General features: G+C 38.7%; 1 protein-coding gene and 1 long non-coding RNA gene across 2 annotated transcripts; one reads left to right on the top strand and one right to left on the bottom strand.

Moving 5' to 3' along the window:
- Positions 1 to 94: 94 nt before the first annotated feature.
- LOC136236318 (uncharacterized) lies at positions 95 to 6,867 on the top strand. The gene is made up of 3 exons (XR_010692076.1): positions 95 to 233; positions 6,409 to 6,546; positions 6,675 to 6,867. It is a non-coding gene; the product is annotated as an uncharacterized lncRNA (long non-coding RNA).
- Positions 6,868 to 7,658: 791 nt separating this feature from the next.
- On the bottom strand, positions 7,659 to 19,227 carry LOC136236538 (uncharacterized). The gene is made up of 5 exons (XM_066026724.1): positions 19,132 to 19,227; positions 14,955 to 15,071; positions 14,649 to 14,811; positions 14,496 to 14,596; positions 7,659 to 14,195 (listed from the first exon to the last, which is right to left on the bottom strand). The coding sequence occupies exons 1-5, from the start codon at positions 19,206 to 19,208 to the stop codon at positions 7,859 to 7,861; spliced, it is 6,795 nt and encodes a 2,264-aa protein (XP_065882796.1). The 5' UTR covers positions 19,209 to 19,227; the 3' UTR covers positions 7,659 to 7,858.
- Between the last annotated feature and the right edge of the window lie 1,775 nt (positions 19,228 to 21,002).

The raw sequence follows: 21,002 nt of genomic DNA, 5'->3' as shown, positions 1-21,002 counted from the left end.
TAATAATTATGTTACATGCGTACCTGTCTCTTTCACTGCATGATCCAACACAAATGTTCAGTAACCCACGCAAACTAAACTATAGTATACGGTGTAATATGTGTATAGTATCCGATGGTGATTGTGTCCGTGTTACATCACGCCAGATTCACGCAGAGCCCCGAGTAGTCAGGGGAGTACCTAGACTAGAGCTATTACTGCTAAACCGTGAACTTTAGCTTCTGTGGAAACAAGTGAGTGATATAGATTTGTGAAGTGTGTAATGTGTACTGAAAGGTGGGTGTTGGGTGTTACCCTTCTTCCCACCTTTAAAAATTTGTTGCCAGTCTTCGCGTATCTCAGAATCTTCGGTATAGTATTTATGGTATAACGGTGTGAATTATCGCTGATGGTGTGGGATATACGGGGTATATCACAAGAGGAACCGTGATGAGGTTTTAAGTGACCTCGGAGCTCCTTGCATTGACATGGTGGCTTGCTAGCTACGTGATGTATATATAGCCAACATGTTCCCACACATCATAACTGTTGTCAGTGACTGTTTAATTAGACTAGTTAGTAAAGGTCACAGTGTTGTCACCTTTGTTTCCCACATGTGCACAAAAGTGAGGTACAGAGATTCTAAATAACATTCTAGATTTGTGCATCTATAGTCAAAGTTTAAAATGAATTTGACTAAAATGAACAATTAAATCTGAAGAATTGTACTGACACCATAAACTTTAATGACCATGTGTGGTTCTGGATGCTGACTTATACAGGCTATTCGTCCGGCCCTTACTCATCAGAGTTGGGGGTAACTAGTTACTTGTAAAGTAACTAGTAATATAACTGGTTACATCCTTAGTAACTTGTAACAACTGTGTGAAAAGTAACCAAGTTACAATAGTAACTATAGGTAAGGCTGAATAAAATATATTACTTGTTTTTCATCCAAAAAACTGGGGAGGGAAGGAGGATTTTATTTTTAATTATTATTTTTTAATTCAAAAATTCTGTATTTCTATTTATTTTTATAATAATTCAGGTTGCAAATACAGTTGTAGTAATTTATTTCCTAATATATATCATAAAACAATGTACTACATGGCTATAGATATGTCAGTCAAGACTTAGGTTTATATAAATGTTTACGTTTGGAAACAAGCTTCTTTCCAGCTGTGCAGCATGCAGTACAACCAGGAAGAAAATCAGTCTTTTGAACTATATCATCTTCAGTTCCACAGAAGTAGCATATCGATACTCATCAGGAATAGCAAAACTATGGTCTATTGACCCAGAGCTGTACTCAACACAAACGTCAACAAACGAACTTTCATCTGGTGCAGTACAACCATACCATCCTTTCAATATCTTCGCTCCACAACGAATCAATATCAAAACAAAGACCATTGTCACTACGAAAAATGTTTACACATGCGCTTAATATATTGCATGTGAGCAACTATGAAAATAAAAATATATGTCGGGGCGGTTCAATTTATTGAGGAGGGAAGGGATGATAAACCAGTAATTTATTTTATTAGCCTAATTATGCTTTTAAAATCATCAATTTTTGTGCTACAACCACATTGAGTAGACACTTTCTGTGTACTGTTCTTCACGATTCAGCTCGAGTAACAGACGTGGCAATAATTGAAGCTGAGCTAAAATGGCTACAGAATTATTATTTTCAGTGCACATATGTATTGTATGTTATCTTCTTCCCTTGTTGATGTATAGCTGAGCAAAATAATATGAAATTATGTTACAAAGCTAACAAACAGGCATAATTTACATTATGAAAGTAACTAGTAATTAAAGTACTTAGTTACCTTTATAAAAAGTAATCGTAACTGTAACTAAGTTACATGGGATAAAATTAATGAGTAACTAGTTACTTTTCTGAAGTAACTACTCCAACTCTGCTCATCATAACTCAAGTGTCGAGCACACTAGTTGTATGAAGGTAAGTTTTTGGTGAGTTTGAGACAAGCTAGGGTAGGAGTGAGTGTCCTGGCAAAGCCGGGCCAAACTAGGCTATATATTATGCCAACCAAAAACCTATTTGCTAAAATAATAACATAGTAATACTTACTTGGTTAAGTTGGTTTAATAGCTGCACAGCACCTGCTTTTTAGAATTAGCACATCAACTTGTTATCAATACACCTTGTTTTAGACTTAACTTTTGCTTACTGTTTTAATTATTTTTTCGATTAAAATAGCTGACTGCTTTCCGGAAACTGGTGAAACCCCCTTAGAACTGTGCCTGGCTAATCACTTTTAGTGGTTGAAAATAGGTGTTTGAGCAAACTATATGTGAGTCCAGTAGTCCAGTCCAGCAATCCAGTCCAGGTATACATCTATCCAAAACAGTGGCGTAGCCAGATCTTCAGGGATGGGTGGGCACACTCATCCACATGTTTCACCCCATGCAACTATTAGTAACCAGCACAAATTAAAATGCAAGTCCATCCTTAGTGGACTCTACATACATTTGGTTTAAAGACTGTTTCCAAAGTGCATAAATGTATCTAGCTAGCTATATGCTACACTGCTGTTCCTGCAGCTTATTTCACTAGTCTAATGCTACTGCATGAATGATAAAGAAGCTAGAAATGAAAGCTAACTTATTACACCTCGTTGTCTTGTTCTCCTGTACTTGTACACAACTCTCTATACTCCAGCCTGACTCTTAATGTAGTCATATGGCTTAGTTCAGTCACCACTGAATCTTTCATCTCTAACCGACTTGTCTAGCACTAGAGAATTTTAATTTTCATCTTCACTTTGGTTATTAAGCCTTGCCAACAGCAGAATCATGCTGTTTCCTGATGTGATAAATAGACTGGATCCGCCTTCCTTGTGTTCCTCTCTTTTCCCACTTAAAATTTGGATATAATGAAAATTTGATGCTGCCGAGGTATGCACTACTTGTTTGTTGTTTGTAGTAGCAATAGCAAGCGGGCGCTGCTGTCCTAAGGAAATTTGGGTGGTACGTGCCCACCAAGCCCACCCTTGGCTACACCACTGACCCAAAACCTTACATTACAACACCCAGGCAGTATGGTCTGGCAAACTTGAGTTGTCTCTCGTAATCACTGCCCGCATCACATTTTGGCCTATCACATTATTGCTGTTGCTAATTGCATACAAGTGTTTTTGATTGCTGAGAAGAATGGATATTATTTTATAGCACATAAGATGTCTCTGCAGCTCAACAAAAATACGAGAATTAACTTTCAGAAATCTTTACGATATCTTTGCAGTTATAAATAACCTGCTGTCTCTGTGAATGTGATTTGTCTGTATAATGAAAAATTACTCCTGCCTGCATATAATCAAGAGTTTATAATGGTGTAGGGAGAGTGTCGAACTACGCTATACCCTGTGAAATATGAGCCCATAAAGTCCTATGGCATTGTTTAAACAACTCGGTGATTAGTGTTGATTGGTGACTAATTATAAGTACGTGGGCGCATGCATACAGGTTGAGAGTGAAAGAACATTGTCACAGTAAACGTATGACACAACATGCTGAGGAACTCAGTACAAAGAGAAAGGCACAGCCAACTAACCTCGAAAGCCATAGATATTAACTTCACACGTGACGTCTTAATTCGAGGTTTCATCATGGTCGCCATTCCATGCCTTGACAGTTCTGATAGTGAAAGTGACAGTTCTGATAGTGAAAGTGGCACGTCTAGATGGGGCTTTAGCCATAGGGATTCAATGCGGACCACCCGACCAAACAAAGCTGTTAAATCTGGGCAATCAACAGCGGTCAGATTTACGAGAGGACACAAAGGTATGCGGGCTACTTTACGGGCTCATTTTTCATTGCGTATAGCGAAGTTCGATACTCTCCCTAACACATTATAAACTCTCGATATAATATATAGAGCGACTAAGCGAAAAAATCGTTGAAAGCACCAACAATGTCTACTCATGTTAGATATGGTGCCATTAAATTACCAAATCATACCACGCTCAAAGAACCTGACAAAATAATACCAATAGAAAATGTATTAGGGAAGTCATAAAAGTACTCAATAGAAATTTGCTTCTGCATGGACAAGCAAGGGATGTTTGTATCAAAGGCCAATCAATGGAGGTGTCCGTCTAGGTCATTAGCTTGCAATGTTAAAAACCACGGAGGGTCAAGTTATGCAAAGCCATAGATGTGAATATGTACTTTTTACCATAAACTATTGGCTCCATTAGAGAGTGTTTAAATTTTTTAATACCACATTTTGAAAGATTTGATTGCACCTGTAAATTTGAAAGACATTCACACTATTTAAGCGAAAATGAAGTATTTGGATGTACTGGTATGTTTTTCTGACCAGCTATGTAGTAGTTTAAGTTTCCAAACATGCCCTATGGCAATGATTTGACGTGGTACCGTATCTCAAATGATTTGAAATACCTTGCTCAACTTCCGTAGAATATGTGGTGCTTTTACAATAGAGTGAACAATTTCATCAAAATTTGTTGTTTAGCCGCTCTACTAGCATGCAAATTTCAAATTAAAACATGTCTTATTAGGGATAATTGCCCCCTCATACCACTACTAGTCCCCAGTTATAATGTTCAATTTAAAGAAACCACTTTAACACTTGCAACATATCTGTAACAAAAAAATGTTCCAATCACAATCTAAATCACTAGTGTATAGTCACTACAGAACTGCTATAGCCAGTGTAAATTGTCACTAAAACACTTGTAACTGGTACCTGCTTTGATCAGCAATTACTATTTGTCCATTGTCCATCATTGATACTCGAGGATCACCGACACCTTCAATTGCTGATGTAAACTTTCCATCTTCTTCAAACACTAACACACAACTATTGCCACAGGAACTGATCAATAGATGTCCATCTGGTGTGTAGTGTATTCCAACTGGAAGATGTAGCTTGAAGGGGACACCAGTGAAGTTACCGAATACTTGAAGGAATTGTCCTCTGGGAGTGAACACCTGGACCCTGTCATTGCCACTCTCTGTAATAAACAGGTGGTCTTCACTGTCGTTAAATGTCAGATCAAAAGGACGATTAAAGGAACCTGGTTCTGTGCCATGTTGACCAAAGCAGTAAGAGAATTGTTCATTTTGAAACACTTGAATTCTATGGTTGCCACAGTCACACACAAACAATAGACCTGACTGGGACAACTCAAGACCCATAGGTTCCTTGAACTGTCCATCCGAACTGCCTTCGTTGCCAAACTGGGAAATAAATTCTCCAGTTAGTTTAAGCTTCTGAATATATTGCAACAAACGGTCCAGACTGGACCTAGGCAGCCTTGATCCTGCAGCCATCTGATTTATGCTTGAACATTTACAGTAAATCACTGCCATGTATGTGTGACCCAATATATTCAAAAAGGACACTGTGAAATGCAGGCACATCTAAATTAGGACATCTCATCAAAACAAGGATGTTCCTAAGAGAAGAGGTTCCACTGTATTGTACAGTGGAACTTCAGTTACCTGAACCCCTTGGGACCAGGGGTAGTTCATAAGTCTAAAAAGTCCGTATCTCTGAAACTGTGTATAAACTTAAAAAAGAAAATTAAATTGATCAGTATTTTCAACTACCCTAATAGAACAGTCACTACTGTAGTAGAACAGTTATTTCCCTAGTTCGGTTAACCGAGAATCCGGATAAGTGGGGTCTGGATAACTGAGGTTCTACTGTAATTGACTACTTTTTAAACATATAAGCTATGCACTGTAGTTGCTGTTGATTATGAATTATTCAGCCAAATCATAAGTACCCCTACAAGCAACCTTCTTTCAGCCACCACAATACAATATATTGCTCTCCTAGCAACACTCATGTCCAAGTTTGCCATCAGATTTCCATTGTCCAAAGTAGGATGTCCCACTGTGCCTATAGGACAGTGTGGACATCTTTGCTAAAGAAGAAAGCTCCAGTATCACCAGATAAGTTGAGTGGTTGTATGGTCATGCCAATGAATCATTACTACTCTGCCAGGGCCACACCACTTTGGCTGATGATCCCTCTATATGTGCTGTTCCAGTTATCAGTTATTTCTACATAACTGAATAACCAATCTCCAAGATATTCACTATACTTTGGCTTTTTGGGTACTCTTCTCATTGATATCATACTTGTAGTAGGATCCAGCTATAAAAATTGCAGGAATGCCATTCAATTCAGTTAACCGGATAACCGACAGTCATAGTCTGCTCAGTAACCGGTTATGAAATTCTGTCCAGTTTCACAGCTCTACTCTACTAATATTCACCTGTTTAGATTGACCATTATAAAAATTTGTTTTTGTGTACTAATTCATATGCCAACTGCAGCCTTAACTATTCCAAACATTTGGTACATATTTTTGTCTACTACTACTACACACTGTACACATATCATATCACTACGTGTTTTTTTTATAGAACAACAGTGAAGCTGTGAAATGATGCTTGAAGAGCCTAAGCCACTAACACTGATTCAGTGGTTATGGATGAAGTGGTTGAGTTTCTCTCTGAATAATATTCTCCATTTCTTGGAGCCAATTGAAATTGTTATTTATCGTATCCTTAAACGGTGTGCATGCATATGTGTGTGAGTGTGCGTGCGTGCGTGTGTGCTGTGTAGAGTGCATATATGTGTATATGCACACATCTGCATACGTGCATATTATTCTTAACTATTCCTAAAGATTTGTTCCTGTTTTCCATTGTTGGATTATTTGGACTCGCCATATTCATGTTTCTCCCATCCTACATCTCAAGACTGTGCTCAAATGTTTTGTATTTTATCAGCTGATGACACACTATTAGAAAACATGCACTAGAAATTGTCATATCTTCCATAACATGTTTCTTACTTTTGAATGAATCTAGCAAGTTGTATATCATGTTTAGTCTGTACAGACAACATGTGTTGTATGGAGGTTCCAATACAACACTAACCAATGGTCCAGTATTGCCTCATGATTCCGTTCCTAGCAACGACATGAAAAACTATGTTACACTGCTGTAACTACAAAATCACACAGATGAAATTCCATGTGTTCTAATAAATTCATGTACACTTAAGAGTGCAAACCACTGAGTGTCAACTGGTGGTACTTAAAATTAGGCAAATAGGATAACTTGCTAAAGATTTCAATGTTTAAATAGTAAATTCTGTACATGTTAAGATCACATGATCCATCTTTAATTTTTTGTCATTGAGAACTGACACAACGAAGGCTGTGAAGTGATTTGTGGAAAGGAACATTTACATGGGTACTAAAATACAAAATGTACATCATTACTGGTCAGGTACTTGTATTCTAAACAATTCATGACTCGTTTCAGCCTTAGTTAAATGTGACTGAATTTTGGAAGACCACCCTTATGGTTGTGCCTGAAACAATTTCATTATTTGAAACTATAGCTAGTTAATACAGTTAAAATATTTCTTGCAATTCAAGGTAACTATCTATGAGGTTTTTTCTGGGTTGAAATTTAACTTATAATGCTGTGTTTCAAACATTTAATGTGTCAAAGGTGCTCATTAAGGGTGATTTTCCCATGTGTACACAAGTTCTTGAAAATAGTCTCAGGCAATCGACAGAACAAGCACTAAACTTCCTAATGCAGCAACCAGTGTGTTACATCCAGATTAGAGATTCATCTATAATACTGTACAGCTAATGTCAGTGATCAGTCTTATAACATCAGTAAGTCAAACATACATGAAGATGAATGAATACATTTTTATTGATGATTGATCTTACAAATAAAACCATATGCAAAAAAAAAGAATTGCTATTTAAAAATCATTGTTATAATATATACAATAAAATCAACTGCTGAATATAATACAACTACAGTGTGGATCTACTAGTGTCAAGTGTTAAGTAGCTGTTGCCTTCAAAGCCTTGTGTATGACAACATCAGTGGCCTGGGTGGTGTCCACTAGTTCCACAACAGTACTGCCATATGGGGGTTGAGCATTGATCCTGCGGACTTGCAGCTGCTTGTCGGTAACAAGACTCAAGAATTTTTCCACTATGCAACTTGGAATCAAGCGGATGTTCTCATATTCTACAAGGCAGCACCTAACTGACATGAATGGAATGTACTGGAATTCATTCTTCATTGGCCAAATTTGTGTCAGAGGGATGGTTTCTTGGTTACCAAAATCAACATAGTGGACCATAGCTTCTTTGTCGGAGGGGAGACCAATGATGCGTGAACGATAACAAGTGTTATAAGCCGTCGATAAACTACAAACTAATTGACCGATATAGATTGGATCAGTGGCAGGGGCTAACTCTCTACATTCTTCCAACTTGGCACACATTTTCTGGAACGCTGAGACAATTTTACTACTTACAACCTGCATGTAGAACTCTCTAGGTCCCTTTGCTTCAGTTACCATCCCAACCATATAATCATCAGTTGGTATGATGGTAAGTGGTACGCGTATATTATCAGAGGCACTGATATTACGTAAAGAGCCAGGATAGCAGAGCTGTTCAACCAGGGTGAGCCCAGATGGGTCCTCTGGGTCTGAGATATCAACAATCAACAGGACATGATTCACTATTTTACACAGCAACTTCTTGGACTGAGTCATCGAGTTGAGTGCCTTGACTATATTAGCATCGCTGAATGCAGCATATGGAACTCCATATAAAGCACATGTGAATGAAACTAATGGAACCTCAGACAGTTCTTTAGATACAGGAAGGAGGGATGAAAGTGACACTGTATCGTTGTTGCCAAAATCCACAAAGCGTACCACAACCATTCCATCATTTTCTTGTACCTTGACAACCTCTGCTCGATACCAACTGTTGTCTTCAGAAAATTTAGCCAAGCAAAGCTCTCCAGGTACCAGTGATCTGTTAAAGTGTGTCTGAACTTCAGCCTGAGCTTGCACTTTGTTAATCAGCTCACCAAACCTTTCAACATGATCAGTAGCGATGGCATACAACTCACTGAGACTTGCAATGTGTATGATAAGTACCTCGTATGATTCCTTGTTACCTTCTAGAGCAATATCATTCATGTTTTCTACCATGTACATCTCAGCTGGCACATCAGACATGTCGGAACATTGTTGGGGTAGGGCACTACAACTTTCAGTTGGACTGGAAGTAGGTGAGTTGGGATGACCATTCATTAGCCCACTTGGTTTCTCAGAGGAGGCTGAGCCTTTTTCTTTTGCTACACCAGCTGAAACAAGTTGTTGAGTTACACTAGCTTGACTGCCCTGTTGTGCCTCGTCAACAAAATCAACAAGATTCCCTTTGTTTAGTGGCTTCATGAGAAAGCTCTTATTTTCAATCAACTGCTGTAAATTGTTCTTACTAGCTTGGGACCACTGGGGACCTCCAGTCGGCTCAACTGACAAACTTACTTCTAATGCAAAAGCTGCAGGAGCAGCCAAGTCAGGTGAGAGTGGCTTAATATACTGACAAGGCACTTCCGCCTGATTGCCAAAGTCTACATACATCACCATGGCCTTATTGTTTGATACAGATAATACCTTGGCTCGATACCAGCTCCTATCCTCCTTAAACATAGCACTGCAGAAGACATCGACACTTGGTTCAATTGGTGATGCCTTTGAACAATAAGATTGTAACTGTTCTGTCATCTTTGCAAATATCTTGTGATTTTCAGAAGTAACTATTTGTACAAATATAGACGAAGGTGAGTTTGATGCGCTCACTAAGACTTGAGTGGCAGATGAAGGCATTACAGATGGTTTCACCACAACGGGCTGTGCAGAAGAAGGATTGATATTGGCGCCAATTTTCTTGAGAACATCAAGCATGCTATGACCATTCGGGCTGTACAGCTCTAGCAAAATTGAATCACCATTTTTACCAGCATAAGCACAAGTGATAACTTGACCAAGTATCATATCTACAAATTGTTTAGTAATGGCAGGATTAAGTGCAGATGGTGAAAAACCAGACAGAGAACATTTGGCAGCAAAATTATTAAAGGTAGTAAACTGCGGCTGAAGTTGAAGCAAAGAAGAAGCTTGGATTGTGGAGGAGTTACCAAAGTCAATATAAAGTACTTTAACAGTTCCATTACTGGGGAATATCTCCACCACCTTGCAACGATAGTAAAAACCATCTTCATATTTACTGCAGTATGCTGAGCCAATGGCAGGAGAAATGTGATGATGATTACTCAGATCAGAATAAAAACTCTGCAAAGTTTCCATTAAAGTATTCAATGACTGCTGCTTCTCCATATCCTTACTTTGTACCCAAAACTCCAATGGGCTAACAGCAAACGTAACTGATGTTTGGAAGCGTCCACTAGTTGGGAGGTCCAGATCAGGAGGAGGCACAACGGTAGTATTCTTGTCAGACAGTGATGAGGCATTAGACGGCTTAGCTACACCTGCAGAGATCATTTGTTCGGCAAGACTCTGTCCATCAGAGTCAACTAACTCTAACATAACAACACTGTTGATGTCTCCGTGAGACTTGGCACTGAATACAGCTGACTGTGTGTTTGATTTAAGAAATGACACAGCCTCTGCACTCCAATTACCTTGTAATGGGTGAATGCCATGAAGTGTGCACTGTACAGCTTGTGCAGGATGAGATAAAAATGATGACGGCAACACTCTCATATCTTCTAGCTTAGCTGTACATTGGTTACCATAATCAAGAAACCTAACGGTATAATTGGAACCATCAAAACTAAGTAACTCTGCACGGTACCAAGTATTATCTTCACTAAAACATGCACAACATAGACAACCAGCAACATGGTCAGGTGACAAGGGGCCTGCTGTAGAAGAAGTAGCATAATCATTGAGTTCCTTGTTAACAAGATCAAGCTTTGACATACTATCCTCTGTGACGTGTATCGCCCAAAACTGTGAAGGACTATCAACACTGGTTATCCCAACCTGACAACTCTTTGGAAGAACAACAGTAGGAATATCTGCCCGTACAAGTGGCTTGACTTTGGGCAAATCAAAACTGGTAGAAGGTTCTTCTTCTGGAGATTGTCCCTCTAATGGTGTCTGTAATCCACTAACGAAGGCAGCTAATCCCCTCTTAACCAGTTCATAGGACAGATCAACTCTATCATCACCTATTCCAATTGTCATAGATACAGCAACTTTGGGGTTAGTATTTTTGTGCACCTGTACATGCACAACTTTATCAGACACATACGTCTGGAAAAACTTTTCACAATCTTCACTAAATTTGCTCTCTCCATTAGGATAAATGATCCTATCTAATTCACATTGTATAGCAAGTGATGGGATCTCACATAACTTGTCATTGATTGCTAGAAGACTGGATGATTTGACTGTCTCTGTGTTCCCAAAATCAGCGAACCTGACGTTCACAGATGGCTGTTCAATGGACACAACCTCACATCTGTAGTAATGATTCTCAAAAGGAGCAAGGCAGGAGATTCCAACTTGTGGAAGACATTTCTTAGTAGATTTAGAGCAAAACTCTTCTGTAGTACATAGTACAATACCAAATGATTCCAATTTTTTTGTTGGAATGACCCAGATGTTCTTAGGATCAGTAGAGTACGACACCATTGCTTTCCATTCAGTTTCTAGTGAAGGGATCACTGCTGGACTTAACTTGGGCTGGTTAGGTGTGGCTATCTGTGTCTGCTTCAGAGAGCTAGTAGATGAATGTGAGGAAAGATCTGACGGTGAAATTTTCTCCTCTACTTTATGCTCAGAAAAAGAACTCGATGCCACTTCAGAAGAATCCGTATCTTGCATTGCCACACTAACTTGTGACCTGGTGGATTTTAGAGAATCTTTCTTATCTGCATGATAGCCTGAGTCAGACTGCATTAGTGAATTCTCTTTAGAAGACTCGCTTGGTTTACCAATACTCTGATAGTACGTTATATTGGAGGTACTTGATGGGAAGGGACAGGCTGGTTGGGTTGCAAGTGCAGTGGGTGTAGTTACAACTTTAGTAGGTGTGGCTAAAACTTTGGTGGGTGTGGCTGTTGACTGTGCAGGACTTGCTTCACCAAGTAGTGCCTTTGCAAAACCTTCACTCACAAGAAGCTGGTTGACTGTGAGACTATCCACACTCATGGGATCAATCATTCTTACAGAAAATATGTTGCCTCGGACAAACACTACCTCCGCACCAACTCTTGCACCAGAAATCCGATTTTTTAAAAACTCAATGGCACCATCTTCCCAAATACCAGATGGATCAATAGGCTGAACTCCTGATAGAGAAACTAAGAAAGCCTGTCTGGGAAGAGTTGTAAATCTGTGCTCTTCCAAATGTTTTAGATTAGAACATGCAATGGTCATCTTAATCCCTATGTCTATTAACATAACATTGCACGTGTCGCTTCCACTAACAGATAAAACCTCAGCTCTATGCCAGGAATGGTCACAACAGGCAGCACACAGTTCACCCACAGTAGGCTGGTAAGGTGTTTTGCTCTTTGCTTTTGCAAAGAACACATTCATATCCACAGACAGCTGCTTAAAATTTGCAATATGAGCATGATTTTCTTGAACCCAAATCATGTTTGGATTAATGATCGCTTGAGGCAGTATCTCAATGTGTTTGCCAACCAGAGGAAAATGCTGCTCAACACTGGAAGCAAAAAATGAAACCTTAACTACTGAAGATCCAGGGTCAACTGATGACATGCTAGAAAGAAGTACAGCATAGTCACTTTCACCTATAAGTGTGTTGATTGATTCTCCACTGCTTGGATCAGTTAGATTGACATACTTGAGATCAGTATGTGAGGCTACAGCAGTACAGGTAAGTAGTTTTCCCACGGTGAGAGATTCGACATATCTACTAGCCTCCTCTCTGTTTGTACCTTCAAATGGCATGACATCATAAAGCTGGAATTTGAAAATAGATTCCATTAGACACCTCATAATCTGTGGAACAGTAAAAATATTCTCTTTATCGATGACTTCAAAAAGTGCCTCAGTTGTCATTACACTTGCAGCATTTTTCTTGTATGTCCTTATCTTAGCTATCTTAAATTGGCCACCTTTTGTCTTGACAATACAACACCTGTTCTTGGCCAAGGTGTGTTCCTGTTGTGGCTGAAAATCCCCACTTTTTATCATTGCCTTGAATTCATCACTTGCCTTTTGTACCTCTTGACATTGTACTTGAATGTACACAGAATTTGAAGCACTCGCCCTCAATACGCAAACAGGAAATGAACTGGGAAGGCAGCTAAACGACTTGATAGAAGGAAGATGTTGGATTACACTCTGCGGTGGGGAATCAGGTGGAGTTTCTGGTGGCAAAGGCGGCAGATTAGCTTCATTATTTACCTGGTCAGTGTTTACTGACAAGTCAACACCACTTGGCAAACTATTTACACTATTGTTACTGCTTAAAGAAGTGAAGTTCTTGGCATCAGTTGATTGGAATTGGTCTTTGGAACTAGGATCATTCATTGTGGGCTGCAAGCCAAGCAGTTTACTGATTTGTTCGGGTTCTGATGGCACTGACAAGTGAAAGTCTTCATCAATGCCACCATCAACAGGCTCCGTTTGTCTTGTGGTTGTTTTGCCACCTTGGGATTTACAGACGAGCTTGTGAGACGGCCAATCATTGGTCTGGCATTCTTTACTACAGTAGTGCGTTTTGCACGCAACGCAACGTTTCTTGCCAGGGTTCTTGCAATAGGCACAAACTTGCTCACCACCTTTAGAAGCGTTACCCAGATCAGTACTGTTCGACTGAAGCGATGGTTGAGACTCTGGCGACTTTGTGAAATAGTGCGGCGGGGAAGGAGTGGTATACAATGGCGAAATAGCTGCCTTATCATCCCGATTATGAGTCTGAGGCTTGTCCCATATAGTACTAGATTTTGATTGATCTGGTGTTGAAGTTTGTTGTTTGGACTTATTCAAAGTGCTCCATGGAGACGCTGGCTTTCCTTTAACTTCTTTAGCACTCTCATCCATACCAAGAGGTCTGTTGTTGATTTTAGGGATGTTACTATCTGTTGGCATATCATCCTCAATCTCATGTCCATTACTAATGGTATGTTTGACTGTACTAAGGGTGGACAAGAAGGAATTCTCCTCCTGCTTCTTGGCAAGTCGCTTCTCTCTGTCCCCCTTGCTCTCAGATATTCTCACACGAAGCTTAATGCCTTTTCCCATGTCAGCTTGGTCTAGCTTTTGTATAGCAGTATCTGCTTCACGGACTGTCCCAAATTCAACAAACCTAAAAACAAAAACAAAAAGCTGTACACAAAATGCCACTGGAAAAGCAAGCATACACCAAAAGTTAGTCTATGAAATACCATATCTACACTGCACGGACAGTTTTAATGAGAAATCACATGTATGGTAACACTGAGCATACAAAGGACACTCTAACCTTCTCCAGTAACTGGACTGAATACTAATACTACTGTAAAGCCATTTGAAAACTAAAACATAAAACATGCAAGTACAGGAAGGAATCATGCTCGGATAAATTAACACATGTATGATAAAACAACATGACATACTAAATACTTACCCAAAGCATGTAGTAGAGAAACTATTCTTATCAGAATCCTTCTTCACTAAACGAGTTTTCTTAACTGTTCCAATACCCTCAAACAGGTTAGCAAAACCTTCCTAAAATGGCATACAGGCTAACACTGTGTGTTGATATAACATATAGACTTACTTCTGATAAGCCTATTGGAACACCACTGACATATAATGTAACATTCTTCGAATGATCGTAAGTAGTTTTCAATGAGGAGCCATTTTCTTTCTTCGGTGTGTAAGAATCCTGTCTGTCCCTGAAACTTTGTGACTGCTTTAGCCATCCCTTGGCTCCCTCCTCACTGAACAAAACAAATTATATAATGAAGCACAGTTAACAAACATTCACACACACACACACACACACACACACACACACACACACACACACACACACACGCACGCACACGCACACAAATGGTAAGACACAGTTTATGCAGCTTACACTGAAGATTCTGGTGCATTCACTGATGGTAAAAATGAACCAGGGGAGCCATCTTGGTAGCGGTTGAACGTTGGTGAAGTGTAATCATCCAACATGGGGTCCCATTGTGACAGATCACTATAACAATACAACACACAACTTGAGTAACCCTGTGTAGCAATAGGTGTAGACAGCAGTCAATAGACAGCATATATCGAAAAGAATGGAAAACTAATTAACTCACTGGCAAATGAGTACATACAATAACGATGAAGTACATGATGGAATTAATCAAATCATTTCTTAAAACAAATAATTGTGTATCAGCTGATGGCAATTACTATTTCATTCATACATGATCAAAAGAACACCATAGTAGGATCTTGACCACTCAATAGAAGTCATTGCACTTGCAGTTTCTAGAAATGTCATAAGATTACTGCACACTTCCTAAGTTTCATCTTCTTATCATATTGTGCAGTAGTTCATTTAAAGAAGTATCGACCAGAAACCAGCCTCACAATAATATCTTCATTGCAATTTGGCAGTTACCAAGCTGCTTTCGATAAATTACTACAATATGTTACTATTATTGCTTGCTAACTGATGTCTTCAGACAAGCACAACTTAATAATGGCTAAAGCTACAAGCTTGATTTTACATTACTTCTGCCTCTTCAGTGTTCCATTTCTTTTAGTTTACAGTGCATCAGTAACACATCACCAGATTTGTGTGTTATCAAAAAGAACACAAATGCACAAATTAGTAAGAATGGGAAATGCCCTGAACTTTTGTACCATGTCTCTAACAGTCTAACTATAAGCAGACTCTAGGTCAGCTTCAAGTCATTCTCCGGCTGTGTACTGGACATAACATATCATAGTAGCTATTAAAGTGAAACAGCTATGTGTTTTATCAGTCTCATATGTCTGATGCTAATTAAGTTCACTATGACAAATTATACACAAATGTTACAAAAACTTAACCCTACCCTATAACTGTCAGGATTTTCAGCGGATAATACCATGGACCAAAAATGGGGCTATATTAGCCAACCAGTATGGACATTCACTTAGTAAATATGTATCAAAATGCTCCCTATGGACTAAGGAACTCGTTTTTGTTTATACAGCGCAAACCACAAGATTGTTATTAAACAACAAGTACACAAAAATTTGGAATTTTCAACTAGAGTAAGGACCACAGCACATCGATAAAAAAGTTCTGAAACAAGCTGGAGTAGTGCAGGATATTTAATCACAGTAAAACAATAAGAAGTGTTATATCCCTACTGTGCTCACGATGCCATAATGAAAATGCACAGTAGAGATATAGCACTTCTTATTGCTTTACTGTGATTTAACATCGTGCACTACTCCGGCTTGTTTCAGTACTTTTTATCGATGTACTATGGTCCCTACTCTAGTTGAAACTTCCAAATGTTTTGTGTACTTGTTTGTTAACTTTTTGTAACACAAAAATATTATGTCTGGTGAACTCGCATATACCACATCAAAAGAAAGAAATGGTGCCGCGCACCACAGCTGTCAATTATCACCTGAAAAGTGGAATGTCCATTACGCATCGTTGTCAGCTATGTTCAACCCGTTACACAGCATTACAAATCAAGAACTGTTTGAAAAGCACCTCTGCAATCAAAGTACCCACTATGAAAAAACGGACAATTTTTATTATGAAGGAAAGCCATCATGCGCTAACTACCGCCAAATCAACACCTTTTGCTGTCACCAAAGATCACAAAGGAGAACACTGGTAAGTCCATGAAGAACACATTGTATATACTGCAATATGCCAAAGGCAAGTGTCCAGCAGAAGCGACATGGAAAAGAAAAAAAATCAAGCCTGTAGCCTTAGCCGTTATCGAGTTACATGTGTCTGATGGCATCAGTCAGTCAGTAGAAAACTCTGTTTGAGTTTTTTAATTTCTTAACAACTTGTTGAAACGTTTTGGGTTGATCTGAAGGCTTGTTTGGGCTTATTTTTACCTAACCAACACTGCCTCGGAAAAGTAAGGTTGATATTTGGGTTTTTCATGGGCTATGCCTACACCTTTGCGGTCTCTACTATACAGTACTATCGTACAGGTACTGTATTGATAAAATCACAAAAACGGTAAAATTAGCTATAAACACGATCCTATCTCTATCATACTAGCTGAGAGTATAATACTACTTCTAATACTGTCCTAAGCTGTTAACTCACAGAGCAAATGACATCAGTATAGTTTCTTCAAGCGTTCCAATATCACACCAAATGCGCATACATAAAGAAATGTATGGTCACCATATCGTGTCTTGAAAAGTAGCTTATAGCTGTCCTCAGTGTTACAGAATGTCTTCTTTATTAACCCTCTAACCATCAAGTTTTCTGGCATAGACCGAAAATGGGGCCGTATTAGCCAACCTGTATGGATATTCACTTGGTAATTATATATCAAAACGCTCCCTATGGACTTAGGAACTCGATCGAGGTGTTTTTGTTTACACAACGTAAATCACAAGATTTGTTATCAAACAACAAAATCACAAAAATGGTTAAATCAGCTGTAAACACGATCCCATCTCTATCAAGCTATCTGAGAGTATATAATACTAATATTGTTCTAAGGCGCTAACTCACAGAGTAGGTCTAGTTTCTTTGAGTTTTCAACTGTCACGCCAAATGTGCATGCGTAAAGAAATGCATGGCCGTCATGCGTCTTGAAACTTATACCTGTCCACACTGTTACAGATCGTCTTCTTTCATTCCTTCTGAATGACAGATACAATTAACACTCAAAACAGCAAGCAAACTAGTCTTCTTTCATGAGACATTTTCCATGATTATGTAACTCACACAATAACCTGCAAGGGATTCATTTACCTCGGTAACCAGGACCCTATGCGCGTGAGGATTTCAGGGTAAACGCACTGCATTATTCATTATTAAATGCACGAACAAGCTGTAGTAAAGTCGAAATTGTACCCAGCACATAAATTATTAGATCGATCCACCATATGGCAGTTATGACAGTTAGAAGGTTAATAAGGAAAATACCTAACTTACAACAAGTTTCCTATATTCTATCAAGGGTTCACACAATAATATGAACTTAGCTGGCAGCTCTGCAGCAATAATTACTTTGCAATGTTAATGTGCAATCAAAGTATATTTGTGTTCACGAGTCCTCATAGTATCAGTTTCAAAGCCTTCCTGAAGGGCTGCCATTATTAATAAAAATAAATCGACACCCCTTTATTTGTTTATTCAAAAATACGTTGAAAACAATGGGTTAGCCTGAAGGTAAAGACTTTAAATTATATACATCTTGGAAACAATTTCTGAAGTAAATTTTCAGTACAATACTTGGCAAAAGAATTAATAAACAATAAAACCAATAAAGAAAGCTGGGTTAGTTTACAGTGCTATAAGGAGGCGCTGACAGCTGATACTCAACATTGGAAGTATACAAGTACTTGAGCTGCTGAGGTATGTATTCAGTCACAGCTGGTCACTGCTAAAGCCACAGGGAGTGTACAACTTGCAAACTGTAATTAAAGATGACCACAAAGCACAAAAGCTGTACCCATACAAATATTGAGCCACCAAAGCTTCAACCAACACAGCAAAGCTTGCATCATGACAATCAACACCTCAACTTCACATAATTGGCATCATTGGTGAACAAAAGCTTCTGACCTTCTAAAATAAAAATATTAAATCCATACAGCACCATGTAGGCTTCACCAATAAGCACTGGATGGTGGAAGTTTGTCTATCAAACCAGTCCCTCCAAAATGCTTGAAACTATAAGCTATATACTGACTAGAGTATGTAACATATTCTATAGCAACTGGCCATGTTGCAAACATGCCCTTGTGGTAATGTCAGCAATCAAATCACATGAACATCTCAAAACTGACTATTTTCTTTATACTACAGCCTGTGAACTATTGGCAGCTGGTTGTAATGGCTACAAAACTTGTTCCTCGACTTCTAATAAATGGCCCCCAAATTTGGCTCCAACTGTAAACTACGCCTCAAACTTGCATAAAGAATATCCCATTCATCGGTTTGTAAACTCAAGCGCAGAGGCCTCTATGGCCGGTGCAGTTGTAGGGGCGACCACGTGGTCACACGCGCTGAGAACAGTACCACTAAAGACTTGGAAAAAACATCACACCAATATCTACTGCACCTTTCAGTTGCTGGAGTTTTCTTCTCTGTAGTACTGCTGCCCGGCCATTGGATCTTCAGCTTGCTGGTGGTGGCCATCTTGCACCACGCTGCTCTCCACGTGATCCACTGATTAAAATAAGTTTACACGTGACACTCACGCGTTATTTATGCGTGCTTAGATTTAGTAAGCGCGTGCGCGAAGACAGGATGACGATTTGACTTCGTTTTGAAGCCTTGCCTGGATATTTAAAACCGTAAGTATAGTCATAGTACATGTCAGCTATACATGCTGTCTGCTCAGTAGTAAATCAACTCATTGATTGCTGAGATTTATGTTAGGCCACGAAAAGTTAATTATATGTTTCCGTCTGGTTCCCTTCCTGGTCATATTTTGCTGATTGAACTGTGCACTCACCATACAATTACAAATATTAAATTTGTTGAAAGGTTTTCATGTCTCTTATGTACTAACTTTTTTGTGTTTCCCTTGTATTGCTGTGTCAAATGTAGTGTACCACATCAAAAATTTGCAAAAAAAAAAAAAAAACCCTGGTCATGTGGTCAATTTTGGGGAATTGGTAGGACCAGAAACATATAGTTAACTTTTGTACTGCCTTATATCAGTGCTGTTACCACTATTTGCTGGCTAGTGTCCCTGCAAAAACCATGATCACTTTCATATGGCATATGCTGAAAATTTTTTTCTCTCTGTAATCTTAAAGTGTTTCACTTGATATTATTTGTCACATTCAGTTTTAGGTATTAGCCAGATTGCTGCCTTTTCCACAGGCCACTATTAGAGATAGTGTTTTTCTTTAGTGCCTGCATCTTTTGTTATTTGAAAACCCACATATTTCTTGTAGCAAGAGTAAATAATGGAAGAGAGAGTATCCAACTGCCATATACTGCATCAAAAATGAGCACTTCAAGTAGAGAAACCATCCTGTAGTGCTTTCAAAGGCAGTGTTGAATGGAGTAATAAACACCTTCTAGCTCAGACTGTTTGACTTCAAATCATGCCTGGACACTTCAAACAGTCTGAGCTAGCAAGTGTTTATTACTTCATTCAACACTGCCTTTGAAAGCACTACAGGATGGCTTCTCTACTTGAGGTGCTCATTTTTGATGCAGTATATGGCAGTTGGATACTCTCTCTTCCATTATTTACTCTTGCTTGTAGTCAACTTCAAGCAGGCTACTACCTTACTTTCAATATTGCATTATTGACCTAGTTTCAACCCTACTCTCTGGCCTGCACTTATGATTAGATAAATACTTGTCAAGCAGGTAAGTGCCACGTGGAGAGTAGGGTCAGGCCTTCTGTTTATTTATTTCCCAGGTACTTTAACTGAACTGTTTACAACCCTTGATATGTGTGCATATAAACGACAACATGTACCACTCCACCAAGCATGTTGAATCAGTGTTTTTTACTAGTATCAGTTTGAAAGCTATAAGAATTCATATGGAAATCTTACTCCTCAAATATACTTTTATCCAAATAGGGCTCTATATGATAATCGGTTACCTTAATGTTGTACTGAAACACCACATCACACAAGTGAAATAATGACATCACAAGTTCTCAGAAGTGGGCTCATTGTAATCATATGCGTTAATGAAATATTTCACTACCCATACATCAAGCTTTCTGAACTCTTGGTAATGTAATGTGTCTGAATATGTAATATATGTATGCAAGAAGGAATACACAAACTTAATAATTTTTAGGAGGTTACACCATCATGTGCAAAAGGATTTATACTCTTAGTTTCCTATTTTTGAGGTTATTGTGTTTAGTAAAGCTTTTAATCACAGTGCCCTTGAATTTTTTTGCAGCCATATAAATTATGGTAAAGCAGGTCTTTGTATGGAGGTATTGTAAATTGT

The sequence above is a fragment of the Dysidea avara genome, chromosome 10 (genome assembly GCF_963678975.1).
Source record: "Dysidea avara chromosome 10, odDysAvar1.4, whole genome shotgun sequence".
In the NCBI taxonomy this organism is placed as follows: Eukaryota; Metazoa; Porifera; class Demospongiae; order Dictyoceratida; family Dysideidae; genus Dysidea; species Dysidea avara.
This window is presented reverse-complemented; position numbering and strand designations above follow the sequence as displayed.